The 16,460-nt window shown below is 35.5% G+C and overlaps 3 protein-coding genes across 3 annotated transcripts; 2 read left to right on the forward strand and 1 right to left on the reverse strand.

Annotated features, from left to right (window-relative positions):
- The first annotated feature begins 1,777 nt into the window (after nt 1–1,777).
- On the forward strand, nt 1,778–3,430 carry LOC110857938 (probable leucine aminopeptidase MCYG_03459). The gene is made up of 3 exons (XM_022106545.2): nt 1,778–2,076; nt 2,156–2,486; nt 2,853–3,430. Exons 1-3 carry the CDS (start codon nt 1,842–1,844, stop codon nt 3,307–3,309), a joined length of 1,023 nt encoding a protein of 340 aa, XP_021962237.1. The 5' UTR covers nt 1,778–1,841; the 3' UTR covers nt 3,310–3,430.
- Nucleotides 3,431–9,280: 5,850 nt separating this feature from the next.
- Nucleotides 9,281–12,305, reverse strand: LOC118438189. Its single transcript, XM_035858051.1, has 4 exons — nt 12,213–12,305; nt 12,003–12,124; nt 11,830–11,912; nt 9,281–9,571 (listed from the first exon to the last, which is right to left on the reverse strand). Exons 1-4 carry the CDS (start codon nt 12,259–12,261, stop codon nt 9,463–9,465), a joined length of 363 nt encoding a protein of 120 aa, XP_035713944.1. The 5' UTR covers nt 12,262–12,305; the 3' UTR covers nt 9,281–9,462.
- A 2,059-nt stretch (nt 12,306–14,364) lies between these two features.
- LOC118438182 (probable leucine aminopeptidase 1) lies at nt 14,365–16,167 on the forward strand. Its single transcript, XM_035858042.1, has 2 exons — nt 14,365–14,713; nt 14,777–16,167. The coding sequence occupies exons 1-2, from the start codon at nt 14,476–14,478 to the stop codon at nt 15,646–15,648; spliced, it is 1,110 nt and encodes a 369-aa protein (XP_035713935.1). The 5' UTR covers nt 14,365–14,475; the 3' UTR covers nt 15,649–16,167.
- Nucleotides 16,168–16,460: the final 293 nt, after the last annotated feature.

A 16,460-nucleotide genomic window follows, 5' to 3' on the forward strand; every position in this document is an offset into this window, starting at 1 on the left:
GATTAGAGGGGGGGAGGGGGTCTGAAATTTGTCACCAAGTATCACAGGGGGGGGTAGATGGTCAGATGTCACGTGACATGAGTAAAGTTTTTTTAACTTTTGTATATGCCAATAAGTGTCATGAGAGTTATACACGTTTGTGTATATAAATTCTCTTGGCATACCACACGCACGTTATATAAATTTGATTTTCATTTTGCATATTTAGAAACTTGCTTCGACTTATATTCTTGTCTGACTGGCGTATTAAATAGTTATTTACACATGTGTGTAATGTAGCTCTAATTTGATTAATGATTTAAAAATATTGTTATTTCGGACAACATGATTTAATTTGAGCATCATAACCTGTCACGTGACCGGTGGGGGGGGGGGGTAGCGAAATTATCACCACCGATCACCAAGGGGGGGGAGTGGGTCAAAATTGTCCAAAAATCGATCACGTGATTTATGGACGCTCCCTAGAACCCAAAATTTATGTAGGTGCTGACAAATAAGCAATATAGCTTAAATTATTATTATTCTTTTATGTCAATAAGAAATAAAGTACATATGCATATGTAACTTCACACTTCCACCATTCTGCATAATATCTTAATGCATGATTACCACAATAGAAATTCAACTATGTACATTGAATGTTGATCAACGACAAAGACTGTGCTAAGTGCCATTATGCTTACATATGTAAATGTACACAATGTATTTACATATGTGATAACGAGGGAGTACCCGACAAGATTTTGGAAAACGTGACAATGACAATTTATGAGTCGGTTTCAGTTATGCACGTCATTTCCTTACCGATTAAGATACGTATGTATGTATATGTATGTACACAAGGTTGGTAATGCAAGAGTTGTCATGTCAAGTATGTATTATTGAATAAATATTTAAGAGTTATCCTGCTTGCAGACGGACGGACGGACGGACAAACAAAGTCATAAAGTAGCTGAAGCTACTTAATAAATAACGGGACTATCTGCATAAGAGTACATACATGCATGCATACATCGAGTCACTACGTACATGCAATTTATGAAATTTAATTGAATGCGCAATTGTTCCCTTGGTCCACGTGCACATTGTTGTAAAATTGTCGTCGAAAACCTTTGAATGTATGTATGTAGCATATTACGTAGCATATTATGTAGCATATTACGCATATTATGTAATATATTACGGGTTACGAGCTTCTGTACGACGTGTGACGTTAATTTCCCCATTGTAGAATACACTCGTGCGTAGAATGCCTGATTTCCTTGAAATACATGTATGTACATATATGTATATATCTTATCGTCGATCGAAATTAGCCTGTACTAAATTTCTACGTCATTTGGTTTTTATTTGAATTTATCGATGTTTTGTTTTATAAATGCAAATCAAATAACTAAAGAATATTCACTTGTATATTTGTAAGTATGTGCATTTTCACTGCAATTTAGCACAATTCATCAATCGAATTTTAAATTAGCTAATGATCAACAATTTGAAAAATGTAAAAACAATTATGATCTACATATGTATGTACATGTAAGTTGTACGTTTGTATTTACAAACTATATATTGGAATACAAATATTTCATTTTAGAATAAAATCTAAATAATGAGAGATGTGCACAGATGTCCCATTGTTTCATATTTTGTTTTCAAGTCAACTGATTCACTTGGCTGATTGAAACAAAAGATTCGAATAAAATCTGTCTAATTTTATCCGAAATTGGATTTGTGGAGCAGAGAATTTATATAAATGCGATGAATAAAACACATTCTATCACATTTATCGATATATTCACGATTTCACCTTTGTTAAATAAAATTACATATAAACTCAAACCATGAAACTAAAAACTAAATCTTTAACCATTTTCTTATTACTTTCGTCATTTTCTTTCTCGAATTCAACCATATTTCGTGAACAAGATGATAATCGTCTTATCAAAGTAAACCAAGAAGATCCACCTAAATGGGTAACCCAAGAAGAAATTAATGTCCTTCTCGCAAACAAAGCACATTTTATGGATATTACGGATCACAAATCCCCAATTCATGACGTTTACTTAGCGTCACAAGGTTTGTAAATACATTTCAGAAATGTGATCCATCTCCTAAAACACAAATCAAGATTTCACTTTTCAATCTTGTTTTCCAGAATTTCCAGAAACACTTTATTTTCAGTCTTTCATTAAACCAACATTTGAAAATATCAGCATTCCTCGGATGACCACGTTCGTCAACTCCTTGGCCAAGTTCACCACTCGGTACCATAATTCTCAAAGCGGGGTTGACGCTTCAAACTGGATAGCATCCCAGGCCACGGAAGCAATCAATAACAGCAATCGAACAGGCGTTACAGTTGAAAAATTTGCAAATCCATGGCGACAAAACAGTGTCATAGCCCGAATTCAAGGGTCCGATTCTGGGTTAAAGGACGAAATAATCATATTTGGAGCGCACATGGACTCAATTAACTCCAAGAACAGGTTCGACATTAAGTTAATCAAGACAATGTGTCGTTACCACAGTTCAGCCAATATTAATAGTCTCAATTCCTTCGAAATTTTTCTGAGAAGTTATTTGGCCTTTGGAAGATAATACAAATTATCTGCCCCGAAACCTTTCAGATTTTTTTCAGACTATTAATATTGGCTGAACAGTCGCGTAATTTGTTTGTAATATTTATAAGTTTTCGTAATTTGCGACCTCGTTGACATGAAGTTACTTCCAAAATATGTGCGATTTGTTACTGTTACATAGTTTCCTAGATTAGTTTTGACAAAATTACGAAAACCATTACAGAATAATTATGTATACATACCTATGTAAATTATGCATCATTAACGGAACAGGTTCGCTGCAGCGCCAGGATCGGATGACAACGCTGGTGGTTGTGTCACCGTAATGGAAACTTTCCGAGTTTTACTGGCCTCAGATTTTGTGCCGAAAAGGTCGCTCGAATTTCATTTCTATTCCGGAGAAGAGGTCGGGCTCTTAGGATCTGGCCACGTGGCATCCGCCTACTACAGTAAAAGGGCCAAAGTGAGGGCCATGGTCAATTTTGACGTGGTCGGGTATAACGCGGGGAAAAATCAGATTGGTCTAGTGACTGATCACACTGACGCCAAACTGACCAAATTTCTGAACACCGTTGTCCAAGAATATTGCAGTTATACAGCTTTTGAACACGCGGGTACGCATGCTCAGATCACGCGTCCTTTAACCGGTATAAATTTCCCGCCGCGTTTGCGAGTGAATATCCCTTTAATCCAGACATCCACACGAAAAGGGACACCAGCGATAAGATGAGTTTTGAACAGGTAGGAGAATTTGTTAAACTTGCGGTGGCAACAGGGATTGAACTCGGGGAGAAAAGCTGAGCATGTATTTTTTACGTTAAATTGTCAATAAATAAGTTGATTGAAAACAAGTTTTCAAAATTGCACAAGGGATTTCTTTTGCATAAAATTGCATTTCAAATTATTCGTCGTCATTTAACGTAAATCTTGACATCATAATACATGAGAATATGTAGGTTAGCGATTAAATTCTGAACTCGAATGTCTACGTAACAATTGATATTGTAAGTCAATAACTTTGTCCTACATATTTACATAAAATATGGATCAAGCTCGTGTGTAAAAATGATGAACGCATTTATCTCGAAAATTTAGGGTATTTAAACATTTACCAACTCTTGATCAATTCCAATGCGTAACACGAACATAAAGAGTTATAAGAGAAACCGCGAAGTTTCGTTGTCTTGAAACTATGTACATACATAAGTATTTATGCAGTACAAGAAAAATATATACATGGAACTTGAAATACCGATGTTGGATGTGTTCAGCTTATATATAATACGCAAACATATATTAAATCCAACTCGAGTTATATAGCGACGTTTTGTTGGAGTTTATTCATGTAAAATTTGATGTTTATTTGTTTATTAGCACAAGCTTTAGGAAAACAGTGTTTCATTCATCAGATGTAATTGAAATTTTCAAAATTGTATATGCAAATTTAAGTTTAGATATGCATGATATTTTTAGCAATAAACTTTACACTCCACGTCATCTGAAAATACACAAACGCCGTGGTCTGGGTTGAAAATCTGTCTTATATTGCCTGACACCTCTTCAGCGGGGCAGAGGTGCCAGTGTGGGACGAGGGAGCGGTCTGCTGCCCACACGCACAGGTAGAAAGAGTGACAATTCCGAGGGTCGGGGAGGAACTGTCCCAAGTGGTCGCAAGTGACGGGCGGACATTCACGCTGTTGCCGTTGTCCGGTGCCGGCGGGTGATCCGCGGAAACCATTGTATCCGTTATAAGGCGAGCTTGAAGGTAAAAAATGGACGATTTTATTCAGAGATGTGCATAGGTACAGGTAAACTCTAATGCATATGTATTAAAAAGCAGGTTTATTACGATCGGAACGAAGGAAACTAGTTATTATATATTCAAATAAGTTTCTGAAATTTAACATTTGTAGCAATCTTGATTCATCAATTTCAGCTCACCCCGAAAGTCATAATCTCTTAGATCTGCTGTCAATTTTGCATACTTTCTATAACACATTCTTCATGAATTAACCATTTGAACAATTTCTAAATCGGATTAGGAAATGATGTGAATTGAATTTACGACGTTACTCACCATCCACCGTAAATGATGAAAGGAAAATTCCTCTGTCGCGACTTCCGGTGGGTTTGTACATTGTCGTGTGGAAGTTTTGCCTATTTCGACATAAAAAATCATCACAAATATATTTGACATGTAGAAATGATTCTAGATAGTTTATGCTTGTTTATACCATTTTTATTTTTCCTTTATGGAGAGGAATATTGGCGTCCATATTATTACTTTCATTTTTCAGGAGATATCCAAAATTGGAGGATAAAAATATTACTAGGAGCAGGATTTCTAGGATAAGCTGAAAATTAAAAGTATATGCTATAAAACTAATTGCTTAATTAATAGTTTAGTTTTCTGGTAAAAACATGATTTACATGGTCAAATATCAAACCTATGTTAGGATTGAAGATACAAAGGAGTCACAGGTTAAAAAAACTTACGGTTAGCAGATAACTTCTCCCGGGTGCCATAGTATAGATATCTAAACTGCTCACTAATATACTTAATAAGTACTGAAAATTAAGAGCAAACTATGCCATGTGTTCTGCAAGATTGTTAAATTCAACTACCAAACAGGTCGGACTGCGGATACTATGTGAGTTATTTCTTCTGAAAAATCGTGTTCTAAATTTCACAATCAAGTATGATTTTTAAAGAAGGCAGTTGGAATTTTTTCTACAACCCATTTTAACACTCTAGAAGAACAGTTTCACTATGCGTAACAAGTTTGCTGATAATAAAAATTTCCGTGAATAAAAATTCGGATAATTGACCAATTTTGAATCCGGTATACATTTTTCATAAATCGAGTTAGGGTTGTACCCGGGTCAGTTGGGCACAAAAATGCATCCCGCTCTGTATCTTAAACGCTTTGTATCACTAGTTTTTACCGTAGGATTATTAAAAAAATGCCTTAGGTAATTAATTAAGTTGTATAAATTATGCAATTGGACATTGTAGATCCTTGGATTTTTGCGGAACTAGATCATAAAAGAGTGCATGCTTAAACAGTTTGTTTTAAATATGAGAGACTCAAAACTCAAGTTTTCCAGCCGAACAAAGATTGATTTATTTTCATTTAACCTTGGGACCACACCAATTACGAAGGATGTTTAAAAACAAAAATATACTCAACCTCGATTAGGAATAATCTCCGACATAAACTTCTGAATTTGCGTACCCTTGTCATAACTTCAAACATTTAAAATCAGCAACTTCACCCTACACGGAAAATTTTAACCATTCAAGCATAAAACTACAAATTTATCTGTACAATAAGCTTCTAAAATTGGAGTATTTCCCAAAATTTATTAAAAATTTATGCATTCATTTATATATTTTTTTAAATTTCCTAAATGTGTAATATGTTTATATTTATTTCTTTAAACGGTTGAGAAATTTTACAACCATTTTATTTATTAACTGTCAACTTTATCATCTTCAATACTTACAAGATTTACATAGAAACTACTTTAAGCAAGAGGGTTTACATTCCGAGTCCAAGCTACCTGGCCAGATACAAACTTCGAGCCTAATGTCGAAAACTAGTCCAGGTGGACAATCATATTGAAATGATTCGATTTGGCCTCCTGGAAACTTTACACACCGGTAGAAAGATGAGCAACTCCCTGGGTCTACAAGGTATTCCGACTTCGTGCAAATGATAGGTGGACAGCGGATGGGAAGTGATGCCAGCCGATTGTTTCCGCCATAAGGGGAGCTGAAAGGACAAATATTTTTGAATGGCTATTTTGATGAGAGATCTACATAACTAAAATCTACGCTCCAGGTATTGAAAAGTATAGTGGAATTATTTGTGCGTGTCACCTCATTTGCATATTTTAACGCATTCCCGAGAGACATAGAGTTTACTCAACATTGCACAATGTCGCCGAAAATGGGCAGAGTGAAATTTATGCAAAGGAGATGACAAGCCAAAGTAAATGCACTGTATGTAGGTATTTGTTATCGAAGGAACTATTGCGACATATACTGTCGAGATTCATCGCAAATCATAAGTATTTTGGTACATTCGCGAGGGACACAAAGTTGATTAGCGTTGAGAGCTAGAAATTAGCATTGCAATATTTATGAATATTAACATGAAGCGTTGGGTTATAATGAATATCAGTAGTGTACATATTTATTTACATAACTTACTGTTAATTTAATATCTGGAGTTATTGATGACTAAAATTTGACCCACCATCCACCATAAATGATGAAGGGAAAATTCCTCTGTCGTGACTTCCGATTGGTTAGTGTTTTATAATCGTGTGGAAGTTGTGCCTATTTTTTTGGGCAGGAAAATGCACAACAAATAAATTTCACGTAGATGGAGCTGTTGAATTAATTTCTTATATGTTTGTACCAGGCCTGTTCTTCCTGTGTCGAGAAGGGTATTGAGGTCAGTATTATTGCTCCGATTTTTCAGGGGAGATCCAAAACTGGAGGACAAAAATATTACAAACAGCAGGATTTGTAAGTTGATCTGAAAATTGTGAACAAAATGAGTAAACTAATATTTTAATTAATAGTTGAATTTATCAATGAAAACTTGACTAGCGTAGTTACATAAGTATTAAAACTATTTTAGAATTAGGAAAATAGGTACATAAATAGGTGACATATTTTTATGTATATGTATTAACTTACAGTTAGCAAGTAACCTATCTTGGCTATCATAGTGTCTAAAGTTTCAACTAACGCAACAGGAAATGGGGAAATGATTGCTTAAATAATTAAATTAGAAACAAAGATAAATCTTTTGATTAAGGGTAATAAATTCTGCTTCCACACATGCAAGTCGGGCTTTTTATACTGACTGCATTTCATCTGTAAAATCACATTTATTTAAATCCGCCATCAACTATGAATTTTAAAGAAACTGGTTTCAAATTTTTCCGCAACCCTCTTTCACCACCGTAGCAGAATAGTTTTAATTGTAATGGCAAACTTGTTAGTAAAAATTGCGTGAGATAAAAATTCGGACAATTCATGAATTTAAAATCCGGTATAAATTTTTCATAATATCGAGTCTAGTTTGTTTCCAGGTCAGTTGGACCAAAAAATGCATCCGTTCTTGTATCAAGTGTTAAACTAGTTTTTAGCGTTGAATTAATAAAAAAGCGATTTCAGTTAATGGGTTAAGTCTTATATAGCATTTCAAAATAAATTTATACTAAATTAATTTTATTACCCTGAGTAAAGTATGCAATTCAGTGTAATGTACATAGTTACATAGCCTGGCCCAAAATTTGGTGGATAAGACAAGTATTCAGGGAACAGTATTAGTACTATTATTTAGTATATGTATGTACATATGTAGGAATCCGTCAATCAAATATCAAGGTCACATCTTGGCCATACTGGGGACAAACTTGAAAATATGCGAAGATGTCCCATTGTGATGAATTAAAACATTACGTAGCTCTCAATGCTACAGGTTTTGAATTTAAAAATCTAAAATCTTTTATTACACGTACACGAACACGTTACACTCAAAGTGATTTAAGATAATTTTTGCATTTGACCAGTGTCACTGGTGACATGCCGTCGTATGTACACCCCACAATGAATCAATTGTTTCTTAATCTGCTCACATAATTTGAGAATTATTTCCTGTCCATTTTGCTGGAAATTTGTCCTGCCCCGCCACAGTACGGAACGACGATCATCCCGATAGTAAATTATTTAGAAATCATTTGCTAAAGCAAATGCATAATCGCGGAATAAAAGTTAGTGAACAATTCAAATAATCATCAAAATCAGGTAGTTATTATTTATCCACATATTTCACGTTTTTTAAGAGTAATACTTACAAGGAAACATACCGAGGTGTCCAACGAGTTAAGGGTCGACACCTATACCAAAATGACCACAATACATGACTTATTAAACAAACTGAAGGAATTTCCGTGTAAAATTCACTTTTCGTCAAGTTGTGACGATATTTGTGACGAGCGCATGACCATCCGGTTGGCAGCGGGAGAGGTCGGCCGCTGAACGATCAGGTCGACCACAGAGAAGCGTCGTCGTCTTCGGAGATTTCAAATTCTTTCAAATTTTGAAAACAACTTGAAATTCTGAAAAAATTTTGAGAAAATTTTGAAAATTTGAGAAAATTGAAATTTTGAAGAAATTTTTGAAATTTTGAAGAAATTTTTGAAATTTTGAAGAAATTTTTGAAATTTTGAAGAAATTTTTGAAATTTTGAAGAAATTTTTGAGATTTTGAGAATTTTTGAAATTGTGAGAAAATTTTGAAATTTTGAAGAAATTTCAATTTTTTTTCAAAATTTCAAGTGGTTTTCAAAATTTGATAGAATTTGAAATCTCTGAAGACGACGACGCTTCTCTGTGGTCGACCTGATCGTTCAGCGGCCGACCTCTCCCGCTGCCAACCGGATGGTCATGCGCTCGTCACAAATATCGTCACAACTTGACGAAAAGTGAATTTTACACGGAAATTCCTTCAGTTTGTTTAATAAGTCATGTATTGTGGTCATTTTGGTATAGGTGTCGACCCTTAACTCGTTGGACACCTCGGTATGTTTCCTTGTTAGTGAAATAAATAAATATGGCGAAATAAATAAATAGCTAAATTAAAGATACTTACACACACACATCGTAACATTGCGTTATTATAAAATATCAATATTTTAAACAAAATTATCTGTACCAACCACCAGCTCCAAATATTCGAGTTGTGCCTTTGTATTTGTTAATAACTCCAATGTAACATGTTAGATCATGATTCATTTTAGAAACACATTGCAAAATCTCATTCTCACACAATGAATTCCTCTGACAATCGTGAAAGTACGAATTACAATCCCAAACCTGCCTGCCCGGTTCCTGGGAGAAACACTACTTCGTCTGATTTGTCTGTACTCTGACGGTTGGGATTGTATCCGCCATGCAATCCATACGGCGAGCTAAACAAACAAGTACGGATCAATGTTAAAATATTAAAATAATCTATAATCTGACATCAATCGCTGTAAGTCTAAGTTTACATAAAACGGACCACCGTTGAACGGTGGTCCGTTTATAGGAACAAAATCAAGACAAAGCATTAATATTATAAATATTAATGTAATCATCACGGGAGGTTGTCACTTATGTATTAATACAAGATTCCTAAACTTTTTAGCTCGTTTCCGTGGAGTGAATGTATTAGGATTATGTAATGAGGTTGTCCAAGGATGGGCCATCTTTTAAAAATTATTAAAAATTTTCGAGTTGGGGACAGGCACGCATTTTTTGGCGTTGTCACCCGTTGTTGGGTGAGTGAGAAATTATTTTAAAAATTATTTTTGCTACATTTTCTGGGGACTGCTTTTAATTTTTAACTCGATTGCATATTGATGACCATTTTTGTCCCCGATACTTTTATATATTTGTACACGTATTTATATGCATATTTTTATAAAGAGCACAACCAGGTAGATAATTCGAGTTCCGGAGAAAAATTTTCATTTGTCTAAAACTTGACAAAATTTTCATTATTAAATTATCACTCCCACGATAACGGTGGACCTGGAGGACGAAGAGGAGGAGGATAATTTAGTTCTGGAAGATTTTGTAATTGATGAGGTAGCAGCTGCTGGTGCAGATTCAGAAACCACTCCTGCTGATACCGAAGATGAGTTGTTAACGGTATAAGTTTTTAAAATCATGAGGATGTCAATTTTTGTCAAGTTTTTTTAAAGATAAATAAACATTTCTTTATCTGGAACTCGAATTATCCTCCTGGTTGTGGTCGCTATCTTCATAAAAATATGTATACAAATAAGTGTAGAAATATACAAAATTATCGGGGGCAGAAGTGGTCATCAATATCACATAATATGCATTCGAGTTAGAAATGAAAAAGTCCACCGAAAAATAATTTCTCACTCACCCAACAACGGGTGACAACGCCAAAAAATGCGTGCCTGTCCCCAACTCGAAAATTTTTAATAATTTTTAAAAGATGGCCCATCCTTGGACAACCTCATTACATAATCCTAATACATTCACTCCACGGAAACGAGCTAAAAAGTTTAGGAATCTTGGTATTAATAGTAGATCCGTTCATGAAGGGGTTATCCGTTAAATGCGTAACGCTGACCACTATGTGCAGGGTATGGAAAAAATCTATCTTCCCCATATTATGTAGTCAGCTCAGCGTTACGTAATTACAGGACAGTCTCCAATTCTCTAACATAAGAAATACTATTTTCACTACTTCCCTTTCTTTTGTTCATTTATATTATCGGTACGTGTGAGCAAATCAACCATTACAAAAACTTCACTCTAAATCTAAATGTACATACTGTCGAATTTTTATAGCCGGTCACTGCATTTGCGTATATTGACGCGTTCGCGAGAGACATGGAGTTTATTCAACATGGGAAGCCCGAATGGGAAAATGGGTGTAGTAAGATTTATGCAAATGAGGTGACACGCCTAAGTAAGTGACGGTATGTATGTAAAAGACATGCATAAAAAGGTTTGTGCCACCCTTTAATTTTTGTAATGGTCGATTCATTGACGCATAGTACCGATAGTAAACAGAGTACTTAGAGTCCATATATCATCCGAGCGTTGCTCGCGTCTGGTATATAAATCGGAGAATAAATACTTACAAGGGAACCTTAAGTACTGTCACCTTCCGATTTTCTTCCTTTCGATATGAAATTCAGATTTTAGACATTTTGCAAAAATTTTCAATTTCCAATCTGCAGAAATTCAAATATGAAGACAATTTGCAATTTGCAAAAAAATGCAACATGCAAAAAAATTCAAATATGTGGATCACTTTTTGCATATTCATGACTAGCATTAAATGCTAGTCATGAAAGTTTTGTAAGTATGTATATCTATAGTCTATAAACTTCATTTCATCATTCACAATGCTGCTGGCTATGTTAAAATCATTGGATAAATGCACGTTTTGGTTTAGCTCTTGCCAAATATTTCGTGAAAATGTGATTTTGCACCGCATGTTCTATGACAAAGTTTAAATTTCACTAAATTATCTATCGATTAAGGCTATTCGGAAGGAAATCGAGAGGTGACAGTACCTATAAATACATAAGGTTCCCTTGTTAGAAAGAATTTTACGCCTTTTTTGAGGTGCAATGATTTTCATTGCTTAAAAACTTAAGTTTTTAAACATTATGTATTGCAAACTGAAATTCACCATTACCATCCACCATAAATGATGAAGGGATAGTTCTGCTGTCGTGATTTCCGATTGGTTCGTATTTCATAGCTTGGTGAGGTTTGTGTCTAGATTTATTGGTTTGGAGAATTGTGTTAGACATACATACTTAATTTTGAGAGAAAGGGACAGAGTAAATTTAATAGGCTTTGAAATACCAGGTGGATCCCTTCCTCCTGGATGGAAGTATCATATTGATAACTATCGTCTGTATTGTCATTATTGAGTGGCGATCCGAGACTTGAGGATATTAATATAACGAGGATCAAGATTTCTATGACTGTATTGAAAAGTATAGATGAAATTAATTGTCTCAATTAATCACGGAATGTTTGAAAGGGACTAAATTGCTTAAGTAAAAACCTTACCTAACCTTCCGGGTAATAGGGAAACCATCGTGCCAATGTTTTTCGCCATACCGTGGAAATAAAGACCATGAATATTTTAAAATTTCAAATAAGTTGCTAATATTTTTTCCAAGCCGAGAAACAAATCCACTGAAAATCAGTCGGAGTGCGGATATAAACTGAAACTAGAGTAAGTTATGTCGTAATGCAGAGATGCTTTCGTCAGTTTTCGAGTTAGGAAGCTGAAATTTCGGATTCTACACCACCTTGAGTGTCTCTTGGCGGCATTTTTCGGCGTTAAGGTCTCATGTCGAAAATGACCTTAAAAACTGTCACTTCTCGCCATCTTGATTTTCCCATGTTGTAGTAAATACAATGTCCAGTCTCACATAGCCCCATGAATGGGGCATCGTTGGAAAGGTCTTGGCGGGAGGATTAAGAATATATATACTTTTTGGGGTCTGGGACGACCCCCTGATATTTTAGAGGGCGATGAGTAGTATTGAGTTTTCGTCGGTATTTTGCTATATAAGCTCTCAATCTACTGCTGTGTTAAAGTTTGTACACCAAAACTCGTAACATTCTTTGATTTGTAGAAAATCGGGGGGTGGTCCCAGACCCCAAAAAGTATATATATTCTTAATCCTCCCGCCAAGACCTTTCCAACGATGCCCCATTCAAGGGGCTATGTGAGACTGGACATTGTATTTACTACAACATGGGAAAATCAAGATGGCGAGAAGTGACAGTTTTTAAGGTCATTTTCGACATGAGACCTTAACGCCGAAAAATGCCGCCAAGAGACACTCAAGGTGGTGTAGAATCCGAAATTTCAGCTTCCTAACTCAAAAACTGACGAAAGCATCTCTGTACTACGAACCCCTTCCAAAACTCACAAAATTGGCCATAGCGGATGGTTGGAGAAACTTGTTTTCAAAACTTTTACTCTATTACACTAATTTCATGCCCTATGAACTATTTTTGATGGAAATTCGAAAATCAAAAATTCAGCTGCCGAAGCTTACCTATTTGGTACGGACACCGTCAAATGCAGTATCCCAAACTTGCCAGGCCAGTCTTGTCTATGTACACAAATGTCATCTCGCGAAATCGAGATATCAATCCAATTTCGAACCTCAGTACCATCTCGTCGAAAATCAAATTCAGTCAAACTTTACAATCGTTGGATTCCAAATTTTCTAATTTCATACATTTCATTATCATGGATGGAGGTCATGAAAAGCAAAACTAATTTCTGCAGCAAGAAATAAAATTCCTTATTTTCCGTAAAATTCCGTATTCCTTTTCGGATTTTCAATCCCAAACAATATTTTGTACAATTTCACATGCTTACATAATCGATTTGAATTATGCACAATCTAAAATCTATCAACCTTAAATCTATTCGCTTCGGCAAGATCGATCGGGCATACAAATAAATACATGGTTGCTTCCAACAAATTTTTAAAATGTATGTAAAATTTTTTATCCGGATGTTTACAAATGTACATGAGAGTTCGCTTTAATACCTGTTTCTTTCAAGTAAAAACTTCTTCACCCAGAAAAAAAACATACATATAATGGAAACAACATAGCAGGTCACCATATGTATTATGTACAAGGTGAATCATAACAAAGGATGAACTAATCTTTAGAATTGTGTGCATTCAAAGTGTGTCAATTCGTCATTGACTGGATCGATACACAATAGAATATATATTATTCTCCCACATATCAATTGTCTGGTGCACAATATTTATTAAAAGTTGACCTTATCATATTTAGCATATGTATGTATTTGTATCATGCCATACACATGGACCTTGATTACTACACTGTTAGAAATCTGGTATAGGCACACAGGTATTGATTTTTTGGTATAAAAATTATACTGGACCATAAAATTTACTCCCGATAGGGTAAAACTGAGCTATTCCTACGACATATTACTTATTAATACCACTTTGGTTAAGTTACATTTGTATTAATCCCACTTGGTATGATTTTAATACTAGATTTCTAAGGGTGTACATTACATATGTAGTTGGATATAATGTGATTCACTGATTTAAAATATCCAGACCTCCAAGTATGAATAATGCATCTGTACCTGAAATAGGTTGAATTAGGCTGAATGACACAAATGGATTTTCAATAACAAAAATGAAACACTTTTCTTTCATGTTGGTTCTGTCTTGCAAGTTGGTTTCGTATTCATCATTTGACACTTAAAATAACGTGTTACACAACCGTTCATTTAAATTATTTCACGCGTCCTCCCATAATGACCATTATTTCCATCAATCCCTTGGCAATTTTGTCCTTTGCCATCTTAATTTGTATCCCCGATTCGTACCCATTTGTCCAAAATAATGGCAAACGGCTCATCAAAGTCAATGAAATTGAGCCAGCAAAGTGGTTGAACCAAGATGAAATTAATCTTCTGCTGGCAAAACACACCAATTTCATGGATATTACCAACCATGAGTTTCCCACTTACGAGTTTTACTTTGCAAAACATGGTAAGAAAATTCTTAAATCATTACCAAATAAAAACTAATTAATTAAATATCTCATTTTCACAGAATTTCCAGAAAGCCTCCGTTTACACTCCGCTATTAATTCCACCTTCAAAAACATCAATATTTCCCGGATGACCGCATTTGTCGACACCTTTGACAATTACACCAACCGGTACTACAACTCTCAAAGTGGGGTCGACGCCTCAATCTGGCTCGCATCTCAAGTAGCAGGCACGATTAATAATAGCTCATATAACGCTTCCCGCGTCACGGTAGACAAATTTAGACACAGTTGGGCGCAAAATAGTGTCATCGCTAAAATTCTCGGGGCAGATCCAGTCTTAAAGGAAGAAGTTGTCATATTTGGCGCACATCTAGACTCCATAAATTCAAGAAGTCCGGCTCGTGGGGTTGCGCCAGGATCAGATGATAACGCCAGCGGTTGCGTGACATTGCTGGAATCTCTGAGAATTATTTTGCAGTCTAATTTTGTACCGAAGAGGTCGATAGAATTTCATTTTTATGCCGGCGAAGAGGTTGGTCTTCGAGGATCGTTGGATATTGCGGAATCCTACTATAAAAAAGGGGTCAAGGTCGTCGCAATGGTAAATTACGATATAGTTGGATACAACGCGGGGGAAAATGATATTGGGTTTGTGACCGACTATACGAGTAAAAAGCTGACCGATTTTCTGAAAATGGTGGTCAAGGAGTACTGCACGTATGCAGTTGTTGACCACGTTTGTGGCTATGGCTGCTCGGATCACGCGTCGTTTAACAAGTATAAATTTCCGGCTGCCTGCGCCAGTGAAAACCCGATAACTCCGTACATGCATGGGAAGAATGATACGAGTGATAAGATGAGTTTCGAGCAGGTGGGTGAGTTTGTTAAGATGACGATTGCGGCAGGGATAGAATTGGCGGAACTTGTGTAAAAAATTAACTAATTTTACCGGGCCTATATAATTACTTCAAACTAATTACGTAAAATACACACTTCAACACTTTTTTAAGGCAAATCGAAATAAATGCCAGTAATCGTCAGTTAAATTTATTTGTATGTACCACTTCAGGTTACGCAATGTTTTTCGTAAAAAAATTGTTTGGACGCCTATAAATACATGATTGGGTGTGGCTGCTTGTCGACATACTTTACCTTGATGGTTTATGCAATTTTATTAATGTCCTTAAAATAAGCCACGCCGCGTAATATGTTTCTGCAAAATGGGTTTGCCTATTTATCTTACAGTCTGAGGTACCCACTACTTGTAATATTTATTTACTCGTCCGTAATGTCAAGTTGATATGTATAACACATTTCGATAACTTGCATTCTACATATGTACATAAACACTAGTGACAGTTTTATGACATTAAAGTCCGCTTGCACAATTAATTCATACAAATTTCACCATGTTTTAAGCATAATCCGAAATAAAATATGCAATTACAAATTATTCTTCACATATTTTTCTTCATCTCACGACTGTTCGCAACACATACTAACATACTCTTAAAACCGTTCGAAAACTGCACAACTATCGTTATTTCGGCAAACATTGGCCAATTACACTTTGTGCATCCCCTCATATTCGTCACACATCTTGGACGTCACCCCAATTTCGCAAAGAACGGATCCCAACTTTCAACATTGATCAGACTACGCGAGCCAATAAGATTCTGCTGGGCCTTCCTATTCTTCGAACCAGAAGAGGACCCCATAGTCAAGAAAGTTATTGACAATTAC

The sequence above is a fragment of the Folsomia candida genome, unplaced genomic scaffold (assembly GCF_002217175.1).
Source record: "Folsomia candida strain VU population unplaced genomic scaffold, ASM221717v1 Fcan01_Sc019, whole genome shotgun sequence".
Taxonomy (NCBI): Eukaryota; Metazoa; Arthropoda; class Collembola; order Entomobryomorpha; family Isotomidae; genus Folsomia; species Folsomia candida.